Here is a 19,941-nt window from a genome sequence, read left to right on the forward strand (position 1 = left end):
GCCACGGAAGGTATCACGGAGGGAGACAAAGGATGACGGAGTAGGTTTTATTGCAGCCAAAAGGAGTGACAGAAGTTAATTCTAGCTGGCAACGGGATTCTTATAGTACATACCGGTAGTACAATCGGCGGCATGGTACTCTCAATCGGCATGGAACACTTGCTAGCTTCAGACCCTTGCCCTTCTTGATGCCGTCTTCCCCTAGTGCACAGAGCCCCCGCACTCTGAAGGTGGGGTGAGAAACTTTGGGCTGCTTAGTTGCGGATACCTACTTCCCGACTCTTCATGGGCCATGTGTCCAATCGCTTCAAATCTGGACGAACAAGTGGACGGTATTCTGCACAATTCAGCCATCCTACGACTGATTGTGGTTTCGGGTAGCGACCCAGAGGTGGATACGTCCATGTACTGACCAAGTTGAGGCCGGCCAACTGACGCCCCATTTTGGCGACGGTCGGTTCATGAAGCATACACCACACTTCAGACCCAAGGTCCAACAGTCAATAGTGCAGTTGGACCCTTGTCACAGGCGTAGGCATGATGCAGCTCCGACAATAAGGATGTGGCCCCGCGCGAGTCCTTTGTGCTCACCATATTTTGTTTGGGTGTACCTCGACTAAGAAGCAGTTAGGCCGGAATGTGCCGGGAGGTGACCAAAGCTTCCCAATGCAAGCAGAATGAATCGTGATGCTGGGCTTTCAGATGCCGGGGGCAGCTATAGAAAGCGGGCACACTCTGGTAGCGAGAGTAGAGATAGAAACACCAAGCTTGATCACTGGCGCATCGCCTCTCAACCATCGTATGATATATCGTTGGGATTCTGTACTTCCAATTCTCAACAGCCGCGATGCCGCAAGGTCTACGTTTACTGCGTGGCAATCCCTCACATCATCACGATTCGGTTTCGACTCTGTCTCTCGGTAGTCAAGACTTGCCGCTCCATTTCTTGAAGACAGCTGGATCAACGAATGGCTGAGGTACAGCCGTCGAGTCTACGTGGAGTACTTCGACTGCGACAACAGTCAGTTTCGAAGCGCCTGTGGTGTCCGAAACATACGGTCTCACCTGGCTTGGTTCGCGACCCTGGCATAGCAAACTGGACGTCGCGGACACCTTTGGGATTTTCGGTATAGGAGCCATTGCCTTGGTACAGAGGCGGCAACGCGAAGTCGACCTTCACTGGTAGCTTGGGAGCTTCTTTTGTTTCTTGTTTTGCCATGGCCGAAATCGCACAGTGACGTGAGCAATGAGGTAATTAGGGATCGACCAGATGCAGTTTTTTGATGGGCTTTAGGAATGCTGCGAGTTAAGTTTCCGGGCCTGTTTTGAGATTTGCCTTCGTCTGATCAGAAACAAACCCGGTAGGGTCAGCCTTGAGCTTCCGCCATGGCGAAGGGAGTACCGGTACCTAGTCGAGACGTGAGCTATCGATGACCCCTCTTCAATTGTGATTACATAGTACGGAGTAGGGAGGTAGTCAGAGGAAAGACCCATCACGCCTTTCCATTAGCAACCAGCCACTCAGGACTGGCGCTCACCCGCCCACCGACCCAATTTTGACCTACTACGTACAGTTCCCACTTTGGTTTTAGGCAAAACGACAACCACGCATGCGGGCGTGTGGGAATAATTCCCCGGGTGCAAAGCTAGGCGTGTGTGGGTAATCATGGGAAACGCGAACGATATCGGACCAGCAGATTTCGTTAATCCCACTTTAGCCTTGATTGTCTTCTCAATCGGATCTGCTCTCTCAATACATGAGCATTTGTACTGAGTGCAGGGGCTCACGGCATACCTATCTGTGCTCTCTCGCTTTTGACAGCTACTGCGATCTGCCTGTTCAGAAGCACTAGGTAACAGGCCTTTCCTTATCAGGCAGCTGGCATGTGCGAACAGCTTGCTGACCCCGCCCGTTGTAGAAGACGAAAGCGGGGAGATGGAGACCAAAACAACCAATGGGAGGCGGATACCAGTCATCCCCGCTGCTTCCCCTCTAAAAAGAGAGAAAAAAAGAAAGAAAAAAGTACAACGGCTGGGCTGGGCTGGGCTGGGCTGGCGCAAAGAGGCCCCCGAGGTAGGTCCTCCTCCATAGCAAATCTTGCCTCGCTCTTCAGGTCAAAACCAGAAAGCAAACTTCCCCGCCCTCCGCATTCGGCCACACCAGCTCCCACCTCACATCAACAATTCCAACACACACGTCGCGAGACCGGACCGCCGCCCCAGTGAGTTTCGCTCACCGTTACAGACATCTCCGATTGCCGAGTCTCTCCTGCGAGCTCCGACCGCACCTCACGCCGCGCCCGGCTCGGGAGGGGGTCCCCGAACCCGCCTCTGCTGCGTCTTGTTTTGTCTCACCCCGACTGACCATCCGTCGTGCCCTGCATGGATGATTTGGCCATCGTCGCTGCCGGCGGGGCCACGCCCGTCTCGCCCGCCAGTCCCACGAACACTCGTCATGCTCCCAACGGGCCCCCCAAAAGGAAGCACAGCACAATGGCCTTGGATAGCAGCCCGGGCAGCAATGTAGGTCATGACGACGAAAATGGCGAGCCAGATTCTAAAAAACGCCAGCCCGGCGTGAAACGCGCTTGCAACGAGTGCCGTCAACAAAAGGTGAGTCACCTTACGAACGATGATCCATTGCAGGAGTCATTCGACTGACAAACCCTCAATCGGAACAGTTGCGATGCGACGTTGTGCAAGAGCCCTTTCAGAGTTGTTCCCGGTGTAATCGTCTCAAGCTCGACTGCAAGATTGAGTCAAACTTCAAGCGTGTCGGCAAGCGTTCGAAGCATGCCGAGATGGAGAAGGAAATCGACAGATTGCGCCGCAACATTGCACGCGCCCAAAACCAGGGCTACACTATCGACGACGACGATCACGACCTCCAGTCTCCCATCGCAACGAGCGTGTATACCCACACCAGGAACCCCTCTCTTATGGGCTCCGACGAGGCGGTATCCTCGCTGCTACACCTCAAGAGGGGCGGGTCCTACAGTCTGCCGCGCTACACACACGAGCTCGAGAATGTCCGTCTGACCGAAGAGTCCGTAAATCAGCTATTCAACGAATTCTTCGCATTCTACCATCCTTTCCTGCCATTCCTCAACCCTCAACAGACACCCGACCAGTACTTTCAACAACACGCTCTGCTGTTTTGGTCAATCATCTCGGTTGCTGCTCGTCGGTATAGCGCAGACCCCACGCTGCTGACTTCGATATCAGGGCCTTTGACAAGGTTGTTATGGTCAACCATTGGAGACGTCCCCAGCAGCTACTTCGTTGTCAAGGCTCTGTGTTTGCTGTGCACATGGCCTCTGCCAACAAGCACGACAAGCGCTGATCCGACACATATTCTGTGCGGCGTCATGATGAAGGTTGCGACGGGTATTGGCCTTCATAGACCTAACCATAGTCAAGACTTTTCTAGGGTGTCAGTCGATCTCAACAAAGAACAACTGCATGACCGCGTAACAACATGGGCTGTCTGCAACATCGTCGCCCAAAGCATCGGTACTGGCTACGGTCAACCGGCCTCAACCCTCTACGATTGGACACTTGCTGTTCGTCGGGGAGAGGACGGGCCATTCCGGTTGACCCCCGAATTAGAGGCCAGGCTCCAGATAGAACGTTTTTGCGATAAGGTCTCCAAGGAGATGTACAGCAATGCCAGCGATCCTCGGGGGGTCGCCGGTGACGAGCATCGAGCCATGTTGATGCGGGTGTACCGCAAGGACTTCAACGAACTCCAGGCATCCATCCTCTCGCAACAATTAGGGCCCATTGTGAATCTCCATATGCGAGCCGCCGCCCTTCACCTGCGCTTGGCTGGCTTCTTTGATTCGAGTACGACACCTGGCTACATCGACGATCTCATGGGACTTTGGAGAGCCACGACAAGTTTCCTGGACAATATTCTTGAGGTCGACAAGGTCACATCACCCGGGCAGAACTCGCCCGGACAGATTTTACTATATGCGACAAACTATATCCAGCAGATGTTGATTGCGGCAGGGTTTGCTCTGCTCAAGCTTATGCGGTCGTTCTTTGCAAAGACAATCGACTATGATCGCGGCCGCAACCTCTTCCACCAGACAATCAACGCCATCCGCGCGACAAGCGTTGTCAACAACGACCTCCAGTGGCGCTTAGCCGAGCTGATGGTGCAAATGTGGAATGGAGCCCGGCTCGACACCAACAGCACGGCATCTTTCGATAACGACGACTCTCCACTGCACATTGACGACACATTGCAGTTGAAGGTGCGCTGTCGCCACAGCATGAGTCTCGTGTTCGACTCTGTCTGGCGATGGAGAGAAGAGTATCAAGCCCAAGGTAGAGGCTCGATTGACGGTAATTATGAACTCCGCTTCCACCTCCCCTTCCCGTGCTCTAGCCATTGCATCCACGTCTCTCTTCGGTGTGACTGTGATGACTGACTTACGTGCCACCCGAAATAGCCATGAAACAACCTACTAATCCAGACTCAGCGAACGAGTCCTCAGCGTCATCGACCCATTTGGACAGTACTCTCATGCCGGCCACCCAAGGACTGCAAGCGAACAGCCTGCTTTCTACCAACGAAGCTCTTACCCCAGGCCACTCTGGCGGAATCGGCAGCCAGGCACCCAGCAACAGCATGCTGAGCGGCCTCAATTACGGCGAAACCAATTACGACTTCTTTGACCCACAGCACTGGATGTTGGATGGCCTACTGGACTTCAACTACAACTTCGTGCAGCCTCTCGAGGGCGCGTAGGACTTGACCTGACGCGAGACAGTATCTATCAGAGCCATGACTCTTTCCAGGAAGTCCGAATTGAGGGAAGAATGCCTGCATACTGGGGGCGGGTTTCAGAACTGCGGACTGACGGCGGACAGTCTGACCTGCATTCTGCCTGAAAGGGGTGAGTGAACGCCCCTCGGCAGATGTTGCGTTGGGCCCCGTTGGGGTCCGGGGATGAGTGACCAGGTGTGCAGCTCTAGGCGATTCTCTCATACCCGCCCCATGGTCGGCGATATCGACCAGTTGCGGATATCCTGTCACCCGAACATCCAGAGGACGAAGTTTTTCTGTCGATTTTTCACCTGTTTTTGCTATTGATATCCCGGAACGGAAACCTCACAAGAAGAGAATCCCGTTCGTATACTATTTTTCCTTGTACTGTTTCTTTACGCTGGCTTCTTAACACGGTCTGTTGACGACGGTATAATAACGCGGACATTCGACAACGAGCTACACGACATGATGAGTCGACATGGGATTGTTGTTTCGGTTTGGGCGGCCGTCTTCTACGTATTTTTCATTCCATCCTCGAGAGGCTTCTCTGTTTCTGTTCGCGGGATTATCAAAGCATTGGCAATAGCAGGTGCAGGTTTCATATGATCCGCGAGTACACACAGTCTCGAAGACAGCCATAGTTAGCTGCAGAGTAGTTTGAATTCACAATATCTAATTCGACGACGCCTTTTGACCGTGCTATCTCTTGGTCTTGGCAAACAGTGACACTGTTCAATGACAGGTCGCCCTCCTGACGCACGTGAGGCGACCACGTTCCTGGATCACATCTTCTGAGACATATTTTGGCGAAATAGAAGGTGGAGGAGGCATGCCATGACATGCGGCCCAATACTCCCCGATCAAGGCGCCTTCTCGGGCATCCAGACATCCCGCCGCGGCAATATCTTATCGTCCGGAACTGATCTGCGCCATGCTGCCAAGTGGTGTTTTCGGCCGCAAGCTCGCGCCCGGATAGTGACGGGCCATGCAGCATGCAGCAGTCGAGGTAAACAACACAGCCCATCAAGCGGGCACGGCTTTGCGCATACGATAGTTCACTTTGGGGCGAGGCCGGATCGGCGCCGTCTTTTCTTTTCCTTGCTTCTTTCCTCCTCTCGTTTCGGAGGAGTGCCCTACTTAGGACATCGATCACGCAGAAGCTAATGACCTTCCCGAAACCGAGACGGCTCCTCGTCCTGCCTGGCACGAAGGGGGGTTGGGGGGTAACATCAACCAGCGAGCGATGCCGCGCATTGGAAAGCAAATGCAGTGCCTGATACCCCTAGCCCTCCCATCTACAACTCCCGTCTAGAGGAAGCACTGTAGGGACGCAAGAGATATGAGGTTATACAGCAACTCCCCCCTCCTCGGGGTTCTCTCGCCTCGTGCCGGACGGCCGCAGACCGCTCCTATAACAGCCCAGCGGGCGGGACTGCCATGGTATTGAATCGACTTAGTTGTAGGTGCTAGTGTGTTTTCTTCCCCTTATTCAGCGACGGTAGGGAAATCAACGCCCTGGGGTCTGGGTTTGGTTCAACAACCCAAGTATGCGGCTCTTTTCCCTGGCGGGTTGTGTATCTGTATGACGTCGAGAAGTACCTCGACCTGCGACTATGGCCGTCGCTTTTTTCATCGTGGGAGGAGCGGGAGGGCGGCTGGCGGCGAGTTGATGGGTCTTGGCTAGGCGTTCTATTATTCTCGTCATTGGTGAGGTAGATTTCTGCTGTCCAACAGACGATGTATGGTGGGAATGGAGAGTCGGCCTACAGTCACACCTTCGTCCAGTTCCTCGGCCGCTCCTGGGGTCGAGGGTCGTGGGGATGGACGAAGCATGATCTCGGCAGTGCCGCGGAGCTCGGTTCGGTCCCATTGTCTGTTAGGCACCAAGGGAATCGTTCGAGTAGGAGGGGCGAGGTCGGGGTTCGAGTCGTCGCGGGGGGGAGGGGGCAGACGGATGTCAAGGGCGGAGCAGGATGCCAGTCATCCAAACAGGTCGCCGATGACGACCTCTGAGAAGATTCTCCTGCCCTGTGCCGCAATAATAAGCCGGAGTGGCGGCCGGAAGCAACCTTAGCTTCTGCGGGACTTTCTTGCTATTCTCGATCGTGGAGAAGGGGGGGTGAGTGGATGCAGGAGCAGCGTCTCGAGAGCAGCAGAGAGGTTCTTGTGGATCGCTGCGCTTGTTTAACGCTTGTGGGTACGAAGCTCGCGGCTTCGGTCGTCTGCCATTGACTGCAAGATGATGTCTCTCTCTTTCGCTGCTCTTCGTGTGATGTTCGAAAGTCGGGGGCCATTCGTCGGTTGGTTGGTTGGCCTTTTGGTTGTCCATCCCCTTGCGGAGCTTCACAGCCCCAGGCATGGATCCGTCACTCCGCCACCCGAGCTGCCCTAATTTGGGAGAGGAAATACACGGAAGGCTGTAAAATAAAGAAATAGCAACGGCAAGTGGGCGGAGAACTGTTTGTGTGCCTCGTGCCTGCAAATGGACTCAGATGGGCGTTGCTGCGGAGCTGAAGCAGTGCGGTCGCAGTTTTGGGTACCATAGGAGATATGATTAAAGACCACAGAAGGAGCGAGGTTTTACTGTACAATGCAATAAGTCAGGTCCAAGACTGCGGCCGAAAGATTGGGGTGCGAAGTAGCTGGCACAGCAGCAAGGGTGCCGGACTCCTCGAGGAACGACCGGCTAACTAACCCAAAGAACTTCCAAGATGGATTGTAGGTTCGTCAGTGGGGAGACTCAATTTGCCAGGTTACGCAGAGACACCTCCGCCGATTGCAGAACGGCATGGGAGGCCGCTTCTTTCGACGTTCGGAATCACCGTGGAAGCGGGCACGGGGCTTTGCAGGCACTTGGCCGCGTTTTCGGGCCTCTGTTGTGGCCTCCCACGTCGAGGGCCAGTCACAACAACGAAACGGTCAATGAGCTATAATACAGGGGAAACAAATGGAAAGAACGCCTTGCAAGGCCTTGTTCCCTCCCAATGTCATCACCGCCCCAGACAAGCAACTCGGGCAATAGAACTGGACATTTTCGTGCGGCGGAGCCCCCAAGAACATTAGGAGTGGGCCAGAAAGGAGATCGATCCTGTTTGTCGACACCGGCCATGTCCATCATACTCATTCAGTGAGCCGCTTCTCCAGTGGTAATCCGTCGATCTTGTTCGTCTAGATTAGAGTGCTGATTGTCCGTATAGAAGCCTAGCAAGGGCTCACACGCACACCAACGGCGGCTTTTGAAACGCTCAGGGGACATCCTTACGGCCCTTGGCGGCGCCTTTCCCGTCCATGGCTCAGGTGAGAACAGAGCACGACAAAGGACACAGTGTTTGAGACTTGGACTGAGGCGCCTGACTTGTCCATACGACATCATCCCGCGGATGAGCCAGGTGATGCTGTTGCTTTTTTTCCTCCCACCCGAGTCTTCAGAAGAGCTAGAAAGAGATTATTTCTTTCCCCGGTGATGGTTTTCCGCTGTTCCAGATGTGGTATGAAGAAAAAGGGCTCTTACGGGCGCAACCGGCAAGTGGGCTTGACGCCCGCCCTTGTCCGCCCAGACTAGGCCAGTCATGGTAACTTCTTCCACTCGGAACCACCATAGTCTTGGGTATTTCCACCCCCCTCTCCAGAACTCGAACAATGGCTATCCATGACATCCATGACGGTTGCAGAGACTTGTCACGGCGCAGAATGGAGCTGTCGCCCATGATTCGTGGATTTCAGGGATGGCGACAGCAGCTTAATGGGGGCTACCAGCACTGAAGATGGATAGTTTGCTTCGTTATGGCGTAGCTTCATTGGTCGAGAAGTAGACAGAATCCACGAAGAGGCGTCGGCTCCCAGGAAGTATCTGGTTGTCTCAAAACCCCTCGTCAGTGTGAGAGGTCTTGACAGAACCCGGTCCAAACGGGCCAAGTGATGGGAGGATGGGAGGGTAGGCCTATCTGACCGTCCGACAATCGGCTGCACCTTCTTCCAGAAAGAGCTGCCTTGATCGGCTCTATTGAGTCGTTTTAGGTCTGAGCAAGTTGCCCAAGGCCGAGGGTTGTGTGGTTTCTCATCGTACAGTACATGCTCCTTGTTGGAGGACATCCCCCGAAGGCAAATGGCTCGTCAAAGACGTACGTGGAGCACCGCGCCACCCGCATGAGGGTAGGGGAACCCATGGAGGGGGTGAAGGGCGTCTCATCCTGTATCTCTTTGTACCCCCGAACTGTCTTCTTCATGTCTCAGGGGTAGCCGGCCAGTCCGGGCCGTTAGACTTCATTGATTGCGAAGGCTGGTGGAATCTCGGGGTTGCACGGGGCAGCGACGGCAAGCGTCAGGCCCATTTCTACTGAAAATCTCGGACGGAAACGTGCAATGCTTGTTGCGGCACGATAGCCGGCAGTCTGAGCGGACTTCGCTACCTGAAGTTTGTCTTTCGTCCAGGGCTTCGATGGCAAGTCATACCTTGGCAGGCAGTCAAGAGCGTTGTATCTGGACGCTGGCGCCCGGTTGGCTATCCGGTGTGAAGGTGGCTGCTGATCGGCTACTTTGGCGCGACCTTGTCGCCAGAAACTTTCAGAATATTTCTCTGTAGCTAGAGTCGAACGAGCTGCGCCGCCGGAGCCCAGCAGAGAATGCTGTGCTGTGGATACTTTCGTCATGGCACTTCCAGTAAGATTTTCAACGTGAGACAGCTGCTTGATCAAGACCCGACAGACTGGAAGCGCTCAACGTGCATGCAAAGGTGCAATGCGACGCACAAGGCAGTGCCTCAAGCGAAGTCGAGGCAGCGTTGGCTCGAGGCTGACTAGATCGTGATAGGAGAGGTCAGTAACCGCGCCCGGAGCCTGTGACAGACGCGATCAGCAGCGTGATGAGGTGACGATGGCCAATAGCGGCGACAGAATATGCGAACTGGGCGCTAAGATTGCAGAATACTCGATTCCGGGGCTGCGATTGTCTCCTTGTCAGGCTGTTTTCTGGCCGGTAAGGTTTTCTGGGTCTGTCGACGACCCTGGACCTGACCACCAACGGAGAGCCTCAGGCCTCGTGAGACGGCCGAGCCTGAGTCTAGCAGCCAGGTTGGCCCTTACCTACTGCCAGTTTTGGTTCCATCACCTGGTCGCCTCAACAGCCGGCCAGCAATATTGGATCGCTATGAGTAGGTGACGAAAGGGGCACAGCAAGACTTAAGCGGTACAGAGGGGCTTTTTGTTGTGGCACAGACTCTGGGCTTACATTGCGAAGCCTCAGACCATAACTCAGCCCTCTGTACCGGCACATACTCGTCAAAAGAGTGATCTGCAAGGTACCGTCGGCCTAAAGCCATGAGGAAAGGGCCGTCACGCTAGGGCGAGATGACGTGAACTCGTTTGCCCTCGAAGCAAGCGTAGCATCAGCAGGGACTTGGATCATCAAGGATGCGACATGGCCCGGCACCCGCATCTGGGAAGATGTGATCGAGAAAGGAGGAGAAGGCGACGGCGGCATCGGCGGCCAGGAGCAACAAAGTTGGGGGACATTTCTGCAGCAGGGCGGGTGGCGTGTTAGACTGCGCAAGCCCAAGCGCGGCGCGCGAGTCCTGGCAGGGTGGGTGGGCGTAAGATATCGCGGTTAAAAACTGGACAAAGGCGTGCGCTGTTGGTAGTTTGCTGTTGGTGATGAACGGTTGGCGGCTTGCTCGACGTGAGAAAGCTCCCTTCTGGAGGTGACAGCTGCGCCGTGAATGGCAGGCACCGCTTAAGCTTCACGTTCGAGTAAACAGACGCGCGCTAACTCCGAATACTAGGATCGGTCTCTGACCAGTGAGGTGTGCACAACCAAGTGGGGATGGGTGGAGTGAGCAGACAGCGAAGCGAGTGGGGCATGGAAGGGGGTGGGAAAGAATGGGAGGGAAGGGGGGTAAAGGTTATGTTCTGCGGCCTTAGGCTCAACTCAAACCCCCCATCGCCCTGACAAAAAGGCTTCCAGGCGGTCCAATGATAGCTACGCATGGTCCTCGGATCCACTAGTTTCAACGCTAGTCTAGGGTGAACCAGACTGTCGGGTCCGCGCTAGCAGGGATATCCCTGATGGTAAAAAAAAAGATGAGAACTGAGCGTATTGGCTCTGTGACCGTCTCTCCCCCTCTCCTCTCCTTCTGCAGTAGTTTGTCGCGTTCCTCTCCTTCTCTCTTTCTTTACACTGGCTACTCCACTTGGAACTTCATTGTCCGGGTTCCCTCAATCGGAGCGCATGCTCAAGGGCCTCTAAGCTTCGTATGTCGTTGCCAATCAGCCCGTTTCTTCCCTCTTGACGAGGCGTGCTCCAAGAAGGAAAGGGGGAGGCGTATGAACCGGTCTGGCCTGTGGGGGCGTGCTGCCGGCCGTCTGTTCAGACTCTGTATTCGTGCCGAACCCCCTCATATCGGCTTCCGAGTTTATCTTCCAGGTGTTCATAATATAGGTGATTCGCACAATAAAAGGTTTTGGACCGGTAAGCTAGATCATGCAGCGGGCCTCTCGCGGGAGTGAAATAGAGTGCAGATCGTGGCGGGCAGCCGCACCTTATGGGCTCTTCAGATCAAACGGTTCCCGCCTATACTGCCCTTTCACTTATATATGCCCCTCTTCAGTGTGAGGGAACCTGGGCAGTCCTGGTCTTGATAAACAAGTGAATACAGTTCCCAATCCCCAACGAAAGCACACAGCTGCCTAGGTAGGTCGCTCGACATAAGTGCTCGGCCCGTCGGTCGACGGCAGCTTCAGCTCATGACGGACTTCCACAGAAGAGGCGAGGCGTGGAAATGACATGGAGACGCAATGTTATGGGAGGAGGCGAAACGATGCGGATGTCACCTCCGAACAGGGAGTGTGTGGTGTGTCTGGATGCTGCCGCAAAATCTGCACAGGCAAAGGGGACACACCCCCCCGACCCGCCCTCTACCTCGCCTTGGCTAATTATTTTTTCGGCTGGGAGGAACCATGTTGTCAAGAGGATGTCAACTCTTGGCGACGACTACCTAGTTCTCGGTAGCTGGTAAAGGAATTCCAGTTTGTAAAGCACCGTTCAGTCCAATCTTCCATGTTGATGGAACACTTTCAAGGAATGCACATCGGCCGTCTTATGGCCTGAGGACTCGCTCGACTCCTCCTTGTCCGAAGACTTGTAAGAGCATCACCCATACACTCATACACACACTATGTACACCACACACATCAGTGCTTCGGGCAGACCCCACCGTCCCTACCCCCCAAGATTTACAATTGGTTCTGTGCGCTGGCTATTATGTTCCGCGATCCTGGGCGCAGGCTAGCGCACGAGGTTCGCTGGGGCGATGCAAACATCGCCAAATATACACTAACCATCACGAGTATTCAGGCCCACCGAAAGAAAGGCCAGTAGTCGGGCTAGCTGGACACCTATGAGAAAGCAACTTACGTCACGTTCCAATAGTCGAGGTAAGCCGGGCAGCAGTGTCCTCAAGAATGCACGTTTCCATAAACTCAAAACCACGGACGCGGAGTATGTCGCCAAGGTCGTGAATGTGCCGGATAGCCAAACAGAGAGCTGTGATGATGACGGGGCACTTTCCTCGATGGGACTGGAATGAATGTGAGGCCAGTTCAGCGCGGAAGCGGGCCCGGCTTGTAGAGTTAATCATCCATGCATGCCTCTGACAGAGCAGAGCAGGCATGAGGCGAGGTACGTACCTCAAAACCAGTATGCCCCACTTGGGCACCTACCCCGGCTCGCCGACCCCGTCGCGGCCGCCGTTAAAGCCAATCACAGAGATTCGAGGCAATGACACTCGGTCGTTTCCCTTCCCTTCTGGTGACCCCCGAATCCCCGACCTCCACGCTCCTCTGCCACCCCCGACCTTGGTCCTGTACCTGGACCGATACGCTAACCTACCTACCTACCTAAACTATCTTACTACACGTTAGGTAGGTTATCTTCGACAAGGACACTGCCGTTCGCTACCCATGATCACTGCTGCTGCTACTGCTGCCGCCTCGGTCTCTGCTCTGTTCTACTGTGCTGCCCTCTATGGCTCCGTACTCCATCCCCCGTCTGTCTTATTCTCATGACAAATTCTATTCCCGAGACTGATATTCGCCATATCGCGGGCTGCGGGTAATATCGACCTCTTCGCATGTACATATTGCGCGTACACAATGCTACCCACGCATTGCTTTCCAAGCTCCTCCTACCCCCCACCACTAGCTTACTTACCTCATTTACGGGGTAGTGTACTCCTGACGGACTTGAGAGAAATCACCCAAAGGATCTCTTTCCCGGTTAGTGTCCAAGACCGGATCTAATTCCTCTTTCCTCATCCTCTGCCCTCTCCACCAGGGGAATCTATGCGATTATCATCGCAGGACAACCCCATCAGAGGCGATCCATGCTTGTCTTGGCATCATTCGGCTCCGTTACGTGCGTAAGTACGTCCGTAAAGTACGCCTTATGCGGAGTGATAGCACCCAATCCTCACTGTGACCACCTGCTCTGTTACAGCTACCCGCTTTGACTGCAGTTGTTCCAGCACACCACCACCCACCCATCTCCTCGGATACGGGCATCCAAGCAGCATTGCTTTTGATGATAAGATCCCCGATGATCCGGTCCTTTCCTTTAGATCTTGGGCTCTAATGCCTGATCCGAGGTCATTAGCCGGTCCAGTCATCCTAAATGCACGGGCACGCGTCTCTTGACTGGGAGGGAAAGGCGTTAACCCACAGCTAAGAACCTCCCAGTCTTTCTGTCTTCTACATCTCTTTGGCGCATGTACCAGCTGGCCAGGTTTACTGTGGTCGCAATTCGGGTATTCGCAAGCTGGTCTTGTCTTCTTTCGAGGGGACTGTCCTCGGGGTTCTTCATATCCTTCACTTGGCCGGTATCAACCAGTCATAGTCTTTCTTTCACTAATAATTCACTTGCTCTGCCATACATCACCACTACTCATCAACCCTAGCAAGATACAACTGCTCGAAATAAAGACGGTTATGCGAAGAGGCGGGCTCAGACTAAGTCATGTCTGCTGTGCTGAGCCTCGCCCATCAGTTGTTCTGTTTTCCTTGTCCACCCATATTGCACCTTTTAATCGTTTAGGCGCTCTGAAGCGGCGTGACGGAGGCAGTTAACGAGGTTGATGGGTGTGTGAGAGAGGTAGTCGTATTTGGTGGTCTGGAACATGCCCACTCGGCTGAGCAGCATCTGCTGCTAATGCGACGCTGCATTACCTAGGCAGGTAGACAGTTCTAGTTCTGCTGGACAGTGACCGGTAAGTGACCTCTGAGAATCTTTTCGATTCATCCCCTGTTCATCTTTCCCCGTCCATTGAGTTGTGGAGCCAGGTACGCGCCCCATGCCCTTTCCCACAGCATGCTCTCTCTCTCTCCCTTTCTGCCTTCCGTCTATCTGGACTGCCTCCCCTCCTCTCTCATTCCCCCCCAATTCTCTCACACGCCCCCTCCCACACCCCTCCCAGCACTTTCGGCTGCACATCGACCCGCATCTACAGCGTTGCACTAACCGTTCATGACAGTCCCGGGCGGCTATCGCCCGCTGCTGCGAGGAACTGCCCACACCCTTGCCCTCGCGTGCTATCTGCCTCTCCGCCTCTCGCACACACACTTGCTGTCTTCCCCCTCTCCAGGCCTGTGTGTGCTGCTGAGATAGGTACCAAAATATGTTGTACCTCACGTACCTACTCCCCGGCCACCTTTCGTACCCTGGCGATGGTCCCCGCTGCCTTCAACCCTCGAGAGTGGCACTTGGTCAAGCCCTTCTCGACTGACAGGCTTCCCTTGCGGAAAAAAAAGGACAAACCTCTGATCGACATCATGGCTGTCCACATCGCTCGTCATTAATAGGCCCCGGCCGTCTCCCGTCCTCACGAGGCTCTCTTCCCATCCCTTCCACTTTACAAGTCGCATCAGGAAAGGCTGACTCGGGTTTTGCATCCTCTGCTCTATATTACTGTGGTCCCCCTCCACCCCTCTACACCTATCTTCACCCGGACAAGACAAACCCTCCCCCACACCAAATCACATCACAAACTTAGATGCGCCTACAAGACTCGCAAGAGCTGCTTCATCGCCCCCAAAGTTTCTCTCAGGATACCACTACTAAACACCTTGAGCCCACTTCCTTCCTCAACTGTCAAGACATCCACATCGCCATTCACTCGATCATGGCAAACCAAAACCACATCGGCCAGACATCGGTTCATTCCGACGGACTGTCAGACCACATGGCTAGCAGCCGATCTTCCACGATCCAGCCCCATACCACGGTCTATCCAGAGCTCGAAAGCCCTCCGTACACTGTAGGTCAACGAGTGTGTCCCTCGGCCACCTCTCGACTTGAGCCTAACAATTCCAAGGTTACAACCTTTGACCAGCAGCATCAGATTAACGAGACACATCTGTTGACGCCAGTCTCCGGCATCGGCTCGCCCTGTTTCGAGCAAAGTGCCAACTTGTCTCAGTATCCCTCCGCGATGACACCGATGCAGCCGCAAGCGAGCCCTTGTGGCTCTTCAAGGATGCCCTGGCATAATTCTGTCAACATGAGCGCGGCCCAGAGCCAGGTTGGCTCTCCCATGCCCCTTCACCCGCCAACTTCAGAGAGCCATTTCGAGATGAGCTACACCCCGGCAGAACAAGACGATATGCCCAAGCCACCCATAAACTACTACTGGGGTAGCTACTCCGTTTCCCCCCCGTCGGAGCCGGACCAAGGGTCTATGTCGCCTCAGATGTACATGTCCCCCAATACGCATCACGTTATACAACCTCAACCGATGATGGGCCAGATGCCTCCGGAGTTGCCGATGCCACAGCATGCTCCTCCTTCTGTCCACACGCCATACTATCCCCAGCAAAACCACAACCCCTGGGTAGAACAACCCGACATCACCGATTTCAAGACTACGGCTGCCAGGAGGCGCCAATTCGGATACTCCCTCCCCAGCACGCATATTGCTCGTCAGGAGCCCATTGTGCAAGCATCTGGGTCTTCGAAGCCTAGCCGTCCCCAGCCTGTAGGCCGGGTGCCGAGGCAAGCTCGTGTGAGGGATCGGGCCACACCACCCTCAACAGACTCTACAGCGGCCGTTGACATTGCTCGGGCGCAGCTGGGCGAGCCCATTCCTGATCTTCCCGACGATTTCGTCATCAAGAAGGACTGTGACCCACGGTCCCGGTTTCTTTACCAGAGGCAGCGGGATTTTATAGTCACGGGCAGGAAGGGGAAGGGCATGTGGAATACAATAATGACGGAGTTCAACGAAAAATTTCAGGACGAACGTAAAATTCCTTGCCTGCAAATGCAGGTGAAAAGGGGCAGATACAGAGACCAAGAGATGTCACCGAGAGATGCAAGTTCGCCCCTTTTCCCCACCAACATCATCAAACCACCATGCTGATCAAAGAACAGGAACACATTGCATTCAAGGCCTTTGGGTTTGTCTCCAAATACTTTTACCGTATGGTCGCACGTAAATTCAAGGAATTAGGCGGCGGCCGGGTTACTCCGTGGGGTGAGACTGCTCTTGAGTGCTTCGCAGTCGACAAGGGCTTGGTAGCTGAGTCCTTGACGCCCATGACGAGTAATTCCCAGAGTGGTCCCCCGGTGAAGACGCGCAGGTTGAAAAAGATCAGCAGCCGGCTTCAGTCAGGTGCCTACTCCAACGCCATCCTCCAGGAGGCAGAGAACAACGGCGGCGGGGTTTTGGAGCAGAACCCACAATTGTATGAGCAGGTCATGGATGAAATCGTCAACTACAGGGGCGAAGAAGCTGTCAGGATGGAAGAAAACGAGGACGAGGACAAGGATGAGGCCATGCTTGGCAATGACCATCAGACTCTCTCGAAGGGAAAGAGCCGTCAAAGAGCGGTCAATCTCGAAGACTCTCAGGGAGCGGACGACACACCTGGCAAGGTTGCCAGCACCCGCAAGGCTGCCAAGCCGAGGAGGGCACCAGCAAAGCCCAGAGCCAAGGGACGCCTCGCACCAAAACCCAGAGCTTCTTGAGGAGATTTGCTACAAGGATATACACAGCACGCAAGGTACAACGGCCTTTCAATTCTCATTACGGTTGATTGCGATTTATGGTTACAATGTTTGGTTACAATTTTCGAGCCCAATTAGCTCAGGGATGACGCATACATAGTAGATTGTTTATTGGTCTTTATTTCCTCACGCTCTCTTTTTTTTTCTTCTTTTTTTTTTTTCCGTCTTTGTTTTTCTAAGGGGAAGATACCACTCTTTTGGGGTTCGCAGGGGGGGGGGGGGGGGCTCTACTGGATTACACATATCGCTACCTATATCTCTCTACACTCACGTCTGCATTTCTCTGTGGATATCTTCTTGTGAAATATACTACGAACCATCCATCACCTATACAAAATCATACCATATCCATCTCCTCACGTGCATATTGTCACTTCATCGTCCGCACTGTCTATTTGAATGTCCAAGACATTTGTTGCACTAGCGAGAGTGTTGTATCCATCCACCAGTTCACAAGTGGTGACCGCGAAAGCACTGCAATTCTGCCTACCAGACCTCCGAATAATGCCGAGTAGAAGGTGCCAGTAGCCATCCATCTACAGGCAGCGTTCCCAAGTTTTCGGGACCAAGGCAGCATTCGCACTCGCCGACGCGCCCAATGTAACGTCACTAACAATCTCATGACAACAAGGCAGCACAAGGCCATCCAGACCAAACGAGGGATCGCTTCTGTTGATGCAAAGTCATTAGGATGTGCCAAGAGACTGAGATATAGACCCGCTGCCCTGCACGTCCCCCTCTTCTCTTCCGCTGCTACGCCGCAACCAAAGGGACGACGATGACGAGGACCAGCTCCATGCTGGGCAATACCGGCCTAGCCCTCTTCAACGAGAACGATGGTGGATCATCTTTTGTTAGCCCTGCGCTGCCACAACGACTTGTATACGACAAGACAACATCCACAGCCAGACCGTGTCTGCGGCCATTCTGGACCGGATACGACGTGCGGCTTATCCGCAGCCCAGGCACTTGGAACTAGTACCCTTTTTGCTCGAATCAGCGGACATATGGAAAGGATAAGCCAGGACAAGGGCTAAGGGGGGCTAGGTAAGGTAGTCCTAGGAAGAGAAGGAAAGAAAGAAGGCGGAAAATGAATAGATGAAAAAAGCCCATATTGGAAGAGAAAAGAGAGGGAGGAGATAAGCAGCAGCCGGGAAAAGGACATTATCTTGTCAGGGGCCACACCCTCAGCACACAAACTCGACAGGGCAGGCAAAAACCTAAAAGACAAGGACAGGTAGGGCAGCGACGCCGCCAGGCAAAACAGCGGGAGATAATACGAATAGGTTGATGGGGGAGCTGCGAGAGATGGGAGATTCGCCTGTCCGCCCCTCGTCCCTATTGTTTTCCCGGGGCATCCCCGTATGGTGCCCACGCGCTACCTTGTCCTCCTTCTCCCCACCCCCACCCAACCCTGGCGAGAAGAAGAGAACACGCCCCAAGGAACCCGGTCTTCAGATGGGGCGAAACAGTGGGTACAAGCCGACGGCCCCGCAGACCGGCTTCCGCACACTGTTGATTATCGCTCCCCGCCAAGACAGGTCTCGGCTTCCCACGGTGACTCTCGCACGTTGCTGCCACCTTGCCCATGTGAGGTGGAAGGTCTGCGAGGAAACTTCTGGGCACCACAGTGGGTGGTTCCTGGGATGAAGGGCGAGAGGGAGCACAGGGCCGACGACGACGAAGACGAAGAAGACAAATAGACCATGCACTCCGAAGGATATATCCTTCGGAGCAAGTCATGGCCGGCTGGGTGGTGGTAGGCGCCGCCACCTCTGGGCAATGCGGATACGGCCATCCCCAAGATGACGACATGGAGAGCCGCTTTCTTGCTGGAAAATGAAAGTTACTACGGAGCAAGGAAAAGACTGAGCTACGACTGCGCTGCCCTGTTCGAGCCCAGCATGAGGCCCATCTCGCTGGGCCAACGGCGTCGACATGGTGCGCAAAGGTCTGTAAGCCCGCTGATCCGAAACCTCGTCTCGCCTCGCCTCGCCTGCTTCTTTCCCAGTCTCGCAGTGTGTAAGAGCCGGTTCTCCCACCTCCGGGCGAATGTCACTTTACGCATTGTCATATAATTCCAATCGCATTGAGCGCGCAATTCATTGCTTCATCCGGAGAGGTGGGGGGAGGGGAGATAGATCGGGAGGAGATTCGCCTTCCCCTCCATCCGCTTCCGCCCACCATGCCCTTCAGGGGTGGCCTTGACCTTGACCGGTGTGGTGACCGAGCTTGACCGTGGACCAGTGGTTGATCCCCTTGTTTCCCAGGTTCCGGGAAGAGAGGACGCGCCGAGCGCAAGTGAGAGGGCGAGAGGCACAGCCAGGGTCGGGGCCAGGGGCTGGAAGACGAGGGAGAGCAGCGTGTGACGAAAGATGTGATGAACCCCTGCTTCGCAAACGGCTGCTGACAAAAACAGCACAATGAACCCCGAAAAGGCTGCCTGCCGGACCAGCTGGTACGTGCATAACCCCGACGTCCCTCCCGGCCCCGGACCTGCCCTGCCCTGCCCACGAACGCCTGACGAAATATGGAGAGAGAAAGCAGGAGAGAAGAGGCGTAGGGACAAGAACAAGAGGACCCCTTCAGATGCAGCACCCTGTTCGACCGTGCTGCTGCCATATCGCAGATCCAGAGAGACCGAGGCGACAATCCTTTTAAGGGCGGGGAGGCATGGGAGAAGCACACGTAGTGCATCCATAGTAGAGACTCGACATAATGGGGAGAGACGGGGGGAGATGGCGAAAGGCGTGCTCTCGTTCGCGAGGACCAGAAGTTCCGCCCGCAGCCCCCCAAAAGGAGCTCCAGGGAATTTCCACTGACCTGGTCGGCAGCGATACCTCATCAATGGTCCCGGAAACTCGGTAAATGAACTGTGGACGGCGCGCGATAAAGAAGAAAGTGTTCATTTTGTCAGTATTTGCTCTGCCCGCATGAGACGAAGAGGGGGTATGGGGGGGTGGGAGTGTGGGAAAAGCTGCCCTGGTCCGTCAAAAGGTCCCCCGAGGTCAAACTCGACGCCGGAGTATTTCCCGCTTTGCTGCGCTCTCTCGCGTAATTTCTGCTAGGCTGATTTGGAAGCTTTCTGTCAGATCCGGGCTTTCGATTGTTTT

At 54.6% G+C, this 19,941-nt stretch overlaps 5 protein-coding genes across 5 annotated transcripts; 3 read left to right on the forward strand and 2 right to left on the reverse strand.

Moving 5' to 3' along the window:
• Window positions 1-924: 924 nt before the first annotated feature.
• On the reverse strand, window positions 925-1,219 carry LY79DRAFT_667787 (uncharacterized protein; the record flags this gene model as incomplete). The annotated part of the gene is made up of 2 exons (XM_060563435.1): window positions 925-1,010; window positions 1,066-1,219. 2 exons carry the CDS (start codon window positions 1,217-1,219, stop codon window positions 925-927), a joined length of 240 nt encoding a protein of 79 aa, XP_060416802.1.
• Window positions 1,220-2,382: 1,163 nt separating this feature from the next.
• On the forward strand, window positions 2,383-4,759 carry LY79DRAFT_510565 (uncharacterized protein; the record flags this gene model as incomplete). Its single annotated transcript, XM_060554177.1, has 3 exons — window positions 2,383-2,613; window positions 2,682-4,353; window positions 4,461-4,759. 3 exons carry the CDS (start codon window positions 2,383-2,385, stop codon window positions 4,757-4,759), a joined length of 2,202 nt encoding a protein of 733 aa, XP_060416803.1.
• Window positions 4,760-9,427: 4,668 nt separating this feature from the next.
• Window positions 9,428-10,385, forward strand: LY79DRAFT_577779 (uncharacterized protein; the record flags this gene model as incomplete). The annotated part of the gene is made up of 3 exons (XM_060559906.1): window positions 9,428-9,439; window positions 9,590-9,929; window positions 10,153-10,385. The coding sequence occupies 3 exons, from the start codon at window positions 9,428-9,430 to the stop codon at window positions 10,383-10,385; spliced, it is 585 nt and encodes a 194-aa protein (XP_060416804.1).
• Window positions 10,386-14,816: 4,431 nt separating this feature from the next.
• LY79DRAFT_510600 (uncharacterized protein) lies at window positions 14,817-16,789 on the forward strand (the record flags this gene model as incomplete). Its single annotated transcript, XM_060554179.1, has 3 exons — window positions 14,817-15,080; window positions 15,138-16,137; window positions 16,188-16,789. 3 exons carry the CDS (start codon window positions 14,817-14,819, stop codon window positions 16,787-16,789), a joined length of 1,866 nt encoding a protein of 621 aa, XP_060416805.1.
• Window positions 16,790-18,790: 2,001 nt separating this feature from the next.
• On the reverse strand, window positions 18,791-19,831 carry LY79DRAFT_93816 (uncharacterized protein). Its single transcript, XM_060565231.1, has one exon. The coding sequence runs from the start codon at window positions 19,671-19,673 to the stop codon at window positions 18,939-18,941; it is 735 nt and encodes a 244-aa protein (XP_060416806.1). The 5' UTR covers window positions 19,674-19,831; the 3' UTR covers window positions 18,791-18,938.
• Between the last annotated feature and the right edge of the window lie 110 nt (window positions 19,832-19,941).

This window comes from Colletotrichum navitas, assembly GCF_030913465.1.
Source record: "Colletotrichum navitas strain CBS 125086 chromosome Unknown LY79scaffold_14, whole genome shotgun sequence".
NCBI classification, from domain to species: domain Eukaryota; kingdom Fungi; phylum Ascomycota; class Sordariomycetes; order Glomerellales; family Glomerellaceae; genus Colletotrichum; species Colletotrichum navitas.

Excerpts from the sequence above, each read along its gene's own strand:
- LY79DRAFT_93816 (XM_060565231.1), bottom strand. The coding sequence starts at position 19,673 with ATGAGGTATCGCTGCCGACCAGGTCAGTGGAAATTCCCTGGAGCTCCT.